A 9,275-nucleotide genomic window follows, 5' to 3' on the forward strand; every position below is an offset into this window, starting at 1 on the left:
CTTACAAAGTCTTACTATATTATTATATAATTGTAATTAGCTAAAATTACTGTTTTCTTAGATGTGAAACTGATTATATACCACCAAATCTTAATATGAGTTTAAGAACTATTTAATTAATAATTTATATTTTTTCTGCAAATCCTATATTCTAGTAAAAAATAATGCTAATAGTTTTTTTTTATTGTACTAACCCATTTTAGGCATTGTCTTGTCTTCCACAACTGAAACTTAAAGATCCCTGTGTTATGTTATAAATGGGAAAAGTTTATCTAAATAAAATTGATTGTATAGTGCAAGTTGGTCACAAAATGACCACATTAGCATTTTCCTTTTTATGTTCTTTATGGAACTGTTATGTAAAGTTGGTTAGCACAGTGTTGCATTCAAATGAAAACCTACTTTTATTAATGTTTGATAGGTAAAAATGGTGAACTTCTTCCTACCACTGAAGAAGCTGAAGAGTTGGAGAGGGCCCTGCAAGCAGTTACATCTCTGGAATGCTTAAGCTCTATAGCAGTGCTAACTCAAGCTGACAATGCAGCTGGCCAAGACCTGTCCGATCGTGGGATAGCAGCATTCTCAACCGGTTCTGGAGGCTCAGTAATACAATCACTGAGTCGGGAAGATCAAACAGACCTTGGAGATCTACTCAATGGGCGTATAGGTCATAATAACTTCACCAGTCTGGAATTGGATGAGAACCTACTTGGTTCTACTACCTTATCCAGCCCATCAGCACCCCTGAGTGGACATATTCAGGGGCAGTTCTCATCACCTGCCAATGTTGGCCTTAGTTCTGCCACTTTAATCAGCCAGAGCTCACTTGGTGAGAGAGCTTTACCTGGTACATTTCATGGTCTTCATGAAGGTAACAGTGCACCCCAAAGGACACTTCAGGCAGAGATCTTGATCAAGGCAGATGATCTAATCACCTCACAGCAGCAATATAATAGTGACCATTCACATTCTTCACCCCAAGGAAGCCATTATGACAGTGAGCATGTTCCCTCTCCTTATAGTGACCAAATTACATCCCCACATGCCACCTCCTACTCTGCTGACAGTTTGTCTGCTGCCTTCTCTTCAGATGTACCTATTATTACACAGCACTTACTAACCACCCAGCTGAATATGCCTCTGAGTGGAGTGGTGAACCGAACTCACTGGGGAAATCTGCCAGTTAATCTTAGTGATCCATCAGGTTTCAGTACGTTCATCACTTCTGATGGACACCTGCTTTCAACATCTTTGTCCACCCCACCGGCTACTTCTCATTCAGAGACAACACAGCCTACCTTCTCCACTGTGACCCCCAATAGCTCTAATATGCTTCCAGGGTTACCACAGACCAGCTTTAGTGGCCTAAGTCCCCCAGCCTCTGAACTCATGGACTCTGCATCCCTCAAACATCAGCTCCCTCAGTTCATTGCAGCATTTGGCCATCAGCTGACCTCTCACAGTGGCATCCCCAAAGACCTTCAACCCAGCCATAGTTCCATTGCTCCTCCTACAGGATTTTCTGTAACAGGTGCCACATCTACAACTACCACCAACGCTTCCTCCTCATTTGCAAGTCCTAACTGAGTACATGTTTCATAATTGGATGGAAGGGAGATTGTCCCTGTAAATGTTTTGTGTTGCTCTTTTATTCCTTCTGAAATATTTGTTCCCTCCAAACACAATATTGCAGAAAGAAGAAATAGTTTTCTGCACTGTATTTTTGTGCTATGCCAGCACTGGTGCTTCTAGAATTTGTTTAGGTTCACTTTTTTCACTTTATTTCTCTTCAGCGGAGTAACATCAGGTTCTAACGTATGGCCTACTTATTCCAGGGAACATACATTTGTTTCATTAACTACTTGTTCCATATACTATGACTTCACCTAGGAGATGGAAATGATTAGACTAGTGACCGCAGGGCAAATTTTAGCAACCGTGGCAGGAAACACAAATATAATTGGAGAGCTGTACAATTCTGCAACTCTGCATTCTTTGAAATGATTTGTTGCAGTACAAATCAAGAGTAATTACCTGTATCTGTCCAGCAGTTTTGATCTTGTGAATTTGTGTGTGTGCGTGTGTGTTCTGAATTCTGGAGGGGAGCCCTGCAGAACCTTTGGCAAATAATTTTGGCACTATTTTCCCTTCCAAAGGCATCCATTCCTTTCTGATTTGGCCTTAAAATGACTTTTTGGATCATACCTCAGAGTAAACATTAAGGCTAAAGATCAGAGGAGAAGTTAGCACTAACTGTTTACATCAAACAGTGCTAGTCTGGGACAAATAAATCGAAAGCAAAAGTTTGGAAGAATCTTCTTTTGTGATGTTTCTGGTATATAACAGGTTTAATTTTCCCTTTTCATCTTCATCTTCATAATTTTTTTTTTATTTTTAACTATGACAATCTTAGCATGGTGTTGGATTATACAGTTTCCATAAGAATAAACAAAACTTTAGCAAGCTCTGTTATAGTATAAGGTGTACCTTATTTTTAAGTAGGGTTTTTATTTTGCTCAAATATTAAAGTAAAAATATTGAGACTTTTATATTTCGCATCTTTTCCCACCTTAAAGTTCACTTTTTGGCAGGGCCTCTTTCAACTCACAATATGGCTAAAAGCATATTTAAAAGCTTCTTTGTAGCAGTCACATAAATAGTTATGTTAATATCAAATACAACATTTTGCCCATTAACTCACAAAAATGCTTTATATAGGTTTGTAACCCTGCTATTGTGCTCGGATTGCCTTTTGTCTCTTGCAAGCCAATGAGCACTTGGCCTAGGTAGGACCATAACCGATCCTCAATTTGGTCTCCCACTCAATCCTTTCTGTTCCCGTAGGCAGCGGGGCCCACAGTTTGGTAAGCCTATGCATTAAATATCTGGGCCTAAGCTGTTTGGTGTAAAAAATGTTTTATGTGGTTGTCTGCATGCAAAATGTAGCAGTCAGATCATGCCATGCTTTCAGACAATGGTGGTGATTGATTGAATTTCCGGTCAATAAGCTATTGAAAAGGAATTAAAGACGAGCCTGTATTATAAAGAGTTACCTTAAATTATTGCTTTGTAATCATAATCTGGCATTTTGTGGGATACAAAAAGTATCTGCAACTAGTTAGTCCATACCAGGTCCTATGGTTAGTACATGATGCAGCTTATCTAAACTTTAAATGGTTGTTGCTCAATTTAAATTTTATACCACATGCACAGCATGTGCAAAAAAACTTCCTTTTCTCAAGTTTTTTTGAAACCTGAAAAAGGAGCATGTTTGTGGAAACTGAGCACTAAGTTTAAAAAAACAATAATAAAAAAGTGGATGTTTTGTTGTAGGAATTTACAGCTTTTGATGACTATCTTTCTTCAGGTATGTTCTCCCATCTCAAATCTTTATTATCAATTAAATCAAAAGAGTCATGTGTATAGAAATATCTATATTAGCTGGTATATGTATGTATGTATGTATGTATGTGTATATATGTATGTGTATATATATATAGATATAGATATATATATATATATATCTCCAACTATATATATATACCCACGATATGTTGTTGCTAGAACATAAAAAACTTATATTTTACGACCAAAATAAAAATATAAAACTGGACTAGATAGTAACAATAACACCCGTCAATCATTTTTAAAATCAGTCATAGGTTTTATTTGCTATGTTCATTTATCTGTGGTTGTTATGTCTCAAAGGTATTGAGTATTTGTTGCAGGTGTGGAATTGATCACTCAATACACCCTGGACATTTTAACCCCATTTATGAGGAATTCTGGTTACTCAAGAAAAAAGTTCTTGTGTCTGTGTATATGTATGTTTGTGTTTGTGTGTGTGTGTGTATATGTATATATGTGTGTATGTATATGTGTGTATATATATATATATATATATATATATAGTAGATGAAAATGGATCGCATCACACAGGACTTATAGAATAATATAGAATTTATTTGGGTGCAAAGCAAAGAACTGACGTTTCGGCTACAGCAGTAGCCTTTCTCAAGGCTACTGCTGTAGCCGAAACGTCAGTTCTTTGCTTTGCACCCAAATAAATTCTATATTATTCTATAAGTCCTGTGTGATGCGATCCATTTTCATCTACTGTCTACGCTAATGAGGACTGCACCCAGGCAATCGGCGATCATCTATTTTCGTGAGTGCTGTACATTTTGAACTGTATATATATATATATATATATATATATATATATATATATATATATATATATATATATAACATCCTATAATTTATGTATATCTCATTCATATCTCAAAGTAAACATTTTGTATGGCAGTTAACAGCTCAGATATGCTGTGTATTCTATATATCTGATAAGCCAATACCCCTTAAATATAGGTGATTGCTAGATTTTGAACTTGCATTTATAGTTGGTGATGTGGCATTTCTACATACCCTTGTGCTAGGTTTACGATGAGAGCACAGAGAATTTAACATTTGCTCACTTTGTCAGTTTGGAGATTTAAATTATTTGTGTTTTCCTCAGCTCTCTAGTTTAGAATTTAAGATAAAAGGTAATAAAAGTTTGCACCAGTTTTAGTAACCCCTAATAATTAATTATGTTTGCTTTCATACAGGTAACGTTTCACACTTATTGGTTGCTAAAAATTACTAAAATTAAGGCTAATGCCAGACGAGGCGTAGGGCGGATATTTTCGGCAAACGGAAAAACACTTGCTGAAAATTCCGCCCTACGCCTCCTACTTGTGCCTTTATGTGTATTTCCGCTACATGTGCCTGCACCCGAGCGTATTCTATTCATTCGGGTGCAGGCACAAGTAGGAGGCGTAATGCGAAATTTCCGCCCTACGCCTCGTCTGGCATTAGCCTAAGGCGGACAGTAAAATTGGAGTCACAAAATTGCACCCGGTATTTTATGATATAAAGATAAGTAAAGATAAAAAAAATAACAATACAATTCAAGCAGCATGATTTGTTGGCTTTCCGATAGCTGAGGACAGTTATTTTAAATTTCAGGGTGGAGAGAGGCACATTAAAAATTGAGTAATGAAGACCAATGTAAATTTTCTCAGTGTAACTGTTGACATCATGCTAAAAGTTAACTTTACAGCTTTATTTTGACCCCACTGGCTAACCTTAAAAGATCAGTTGCAACAAAAAATTAAAATAAGTAGTGTAACAGTTATGCTTATTTATATCATGTATATGTAAGAATCTGTTATAAGTAGGGATGCACCAAACCCACTTTTTTGGGTTCTGCCGAATCGCGAACCGAATCCGAATCCTAATTAGCATATGCTAATTATCGTGAAGGGCTAAAAGTTGCCACAACAAACAAAAAGTTGCTAAAATCCCCCCCTCTAAATTTTAACCCTTTCTGAATGCTAATTAGCATATGCTAATTTATACGGATTCGGATTTGGTTCGGCCGGGACCGTGGATTCAGCCGAAACCATCAAAAAAAGACTGGATTCGGCCCGAATCCCGAACCGAATACGGGATTCGGTGCATCCCTAGTTATAAGCAAAAGTCCTGAGTTTCGTTGTAGCATGTTTTTGTCCAGTCTGCTCTGTTCAGCTATCTTTCATCTATTGTCTAAAAGCTCTGCTTCTTTTTCATTTTTTCATTCAGTGGAGCCTCAAAGTATACATAATTATGATCGGTCCCAACAACACCTACCAGAAAAACATTAAGTGGGTGTATTTACAGTATTAACATTGAAGACAAACATTACCTGTGATATTGCCCATAGCAACCATTTTGCTTTTGTCTTGTAACTTGTAGAAGACCGTTCAAATCTAATTGCTGATTGGTTGCTATGGGCAACAGCTCTAGTGATGCTTGTCTTCAATGCTAATAAATTCTCCCCTAGGTGGTTTTGTAAAAAAATATACTTTTATAGTAATAAAGAAGAGTCCAAACTGCACATTGTAACTACTTTAGGGCATTTTCATTTTAGGGTAATGGCAAACGGGGAGATTTGTTGCCCGCACTTATATCTGCCGCAGGCGACAAATGTACACGTGTGCCATCACCCGTATGGCGGTAACTGGCTTTTTAAGCATATTTTAGTGACTGGTCTTGGCTTGATAATTGAGCTTTGGGCTTTAGGCCATGAGCACACGTTTGCTTCACTTCTCTAAGCCTGTATTTTTTTCTGCAGGCTGAGAGAATTGGATCTGCTCCCTTCTGCAGGTCCAGTACAGTTTCCGCTTGAGTGCAGGTACACAGAGAGGAGCAGGGATTGGCCCAAAAAACGCAAACGCCAACCTCTACTCCGCTTTGTGTACCTGCACTTATTTATAAACTGTATTCAAAGTCCTCTCCATGTTAACAATATTGATATAGTTGAACGTGCATTTAGCCTTTTCTAGCAGCTAGGAGGACAATTTTTTTGCCACATCTGTATCTATAACCATTACCATAGCACTTTCCTTCTGTCAATTTAGAATGTTTGAAAATTCATACACCATGTTTTGTTTGCTAATAGAGTTAGCCCCATTTGGCTTTTCCTTCACTACCGAGCACTTTTTTAGCTATTCTTTTTTTTTAATCCTTTTACAAGTGAAGCCATACATTTTTAGGTATTTTAAAGTAATAGCTACAATGTACCTATATTACAGAGATGAGTAAGCCAGCATCTCTACTTTATAAGTTGTATCAGTATTATTAACAATATATGACTTTTGGGGGGCAACTTTGTTTATAAAGAGCTTTTTAGATACCAATATTTACATCAGCTTTTGTTACCCCAACCAAAATTGAAAACTTTCAGTAAAAGTAAATGTTATAATGGGAACCCTTATGATATTGCTTGAAGGGAAAATGCTTGCAGCGGAATGCCTCTTTAGTAGTCTTCCCTTGTTTGCGTGAGAAATATCACCGTGCTTCCTGCACTCTGTGCAAACCAAAGTGGCTTTTTTTTATTCCCAAGAACCTAGGTGTGGCATCGAGGGTCATCTGTGTCTGTCATCCATGTATACTGCTGACATAATGTTCATCACTTCAGGCAGTGTTGTAACTTCATTTCCTGTGCCCCCTGCACATTTCATTTCCTGTGCCCCATGCGCACAAGCAAATTGATCTAAGAGCATGGTTGCATGTAGGAATGAGGGTGCTGAGGGGATTTCACTCCTTTCTGGAGCCCAATGCAGTTGCAGGTTCTGCTGATATGTAGTTACGCCGCTGAACATGTTTCTTGCAGCTAATGTGCTTACACAATTTTCAGTATAGTGACCACCTACCTACCTTTGGTACACAGCCAGTCACAATATGTTTGCACACCGGTCAGCCAGTCCCTACTCACATAATTTTTAGTGCAAGTGCTGTAGAGTCTGATTAGGTGATAGGTATAGAGTGTTTAATATGCTAGTAAAGTTTGAACTATCCATTGCAATGTGGTCTGTTTTGGACAGCCTAATACATCAGGAGCATTCCAAACATTTTCTTGTGGCATTTAACCCTTATCTCCAATGAAATAAAATTAAACCTTTCTAAAGAAATGCATAGTTTGTGTCAGCACAGAGAAATGCACCATATACTATGTAAGGCAGTTCTATAGCTATACTGACTTCTACTGACTGAATTTGCTGTTTTTAAAGAACTAAAGTTTAAAGGAAAAGTAACACTAACATTTTTTAAGTAAAAAATCTATTCTACCCTGCTCCAATAATTGCCCTGTCCTGCAAACCATTTAGTATTTTGAATGCTTTATTAGAAAATACCTGCTAAAACTTGGCTTCAGGTAATTTGAAATAAGGCGATATGGCGAAGGAAGGAGCAGCATCCACTATGCGACGATCGAGCCTAGCCTTCCTTCTGTATAGGAAGGAGTCAGGCTAGGCTCGATCAATTGATCGTCGTATAGTGGGTGCTGCTCCTTTCTTCGCCGTATCGCCTTATTTCAAATGACCAAAAGCCAAGTTTTAGCAGGTATTTTCTGATAAAGCATTCAAAATACTAAATGGTTTGCAGGATAGGGCAATTATTGGTGCAGGGTAGAATAGATTTTTTTACTTAAAAAATTTTAGTGTTATTTTCCTTTAAATTACTGAGGGGGTGCCAAAATTTTAGGCAACCCCAGTGAGCTGAAATATTAGCTTATTGATAACCTTTTGTATGGGTTATTGTGCAATTTACACTACAAGTCCTAGGCATGATTCAGCAAAATTATATACGTTTTCCTCCACCCCCTTATTTTAAATTGTTAAAAAGGAATTTGCAATTTAGTATTCTTCTATACTCCTGTACCTATGTACTATTCCTAATGCTCAGAGACTTAATGATATCAGGTCTGTTGGTGACTTATCCAACAATTATGGGTTACCTTGTTTCTATATAGCTTGCTTGAGTGTGGGTCACAGCACTATTTTCGATCCAGTGCTACCCTAGACAAAGGACTGCTGCTGCACCCCTTGGCGGAAGTGGCATCTTTGTGCAAAATACTGCACATGACGTCAATGCCACGTACGTGACACATCCACCTGTGGTGCTCACCAGGTACCCCTCTACCCCTGTCACCGAATTTCATAGGAAATGGATCCAGTGACTATGGAAAGGGTTTTTTTTTTTTTTTTTTCAACCATAATTTTTATTATTAACATATAGACATCTGAGGGCCTCCTACTAAAGCTGCTGTCCTAGGCACAGGCACTCGAGTGCCTTTATGGTAAATACGGCCCTGGGTGGCGTAATAAATTGGCACATTTGAGGGTTATATTCTGCAAAATCTTTTGATCAGGGCGTCCATAGGAATATATCTGAAATATGTATTATAAGAAAATCTCAGTGAAGTCGCATCTTATTAAAGATGCCACCCTTGAGGATGAAATCTTTCATGGATTCTATATTTTGTGGACAGATTGAAATAGCTCAGTTTTGCAGTTTATTTGTAACTGTAACCATTCATGTCTAATCATCAAGATTTCGAATTAAGGTATCCATAGCAGTCAGGAGGATTATGTAGAGGATTTAATAATTCATGTTCTTGTTTTTAGCTATAATTGGCACAGGTATCTGGTATTTTCCCAATAGTTTTCTTGCTAATTCTGCAATTTTCCATTCCAAAACTAGATAAGAGTGGGTCTGTATGTATTCATTTTATTGGTGGGTTCTTATGGTGAACCTTAAAGGAGAACTAAATTTAAACAAAAGAAGTAATGTTGTAGATTATGTTTTGGGCTTCTGTACAAACACAAGACGACCACAGCAATTTAGATCTGGACTTCCAAAGATGCCCCAGTAGCTCCACATCTTTCCTGTTGATTCACTGCACATGTTCT

At 37.6% G+C, this 9,275-nt stretch overlaps 1 protein-coding gene across 1 annotated transcript in view; it reads left to right on the plus strand.

Annotated features, from left to right (window-relative positions):
* ino80d (INO80 complex subunit D) overlaps positions 1-3,285 on the plus strand; it is a 39,435-nt gene extending 36,150 nt beyond the window's left edge. The window contains exon 11 of the mRNA XM_002936387.5: positions 422-3,285. Coding sequence (XP_002936433.3) covers positions 422-1,587 — 1,166 coding nt within the window. The 3' untranslated portion in view covers positions 1,588-3,285. The remainder of the gene's footprint in view (positions 1-421) is intronic.
* The last annotated feature ends 5,990 nt before the right edge of the window (positions 3,286-9,275 follow it).

Source organism: Xenopus tropicalis, chromosome 9 (genome assembly GCF_000004195.4).
Source record: "Xenopus tropicalis strain Nigerian chromosome 9, UCB_Xtro_10.0, whole genome shotgun sequence".
Classification (NCBI taxonomy): Eukaryota; Metazoa; Chordata; class Amphibia; order Anura; family Pipidae; genus Xenopus; species Xenopus tropicalis.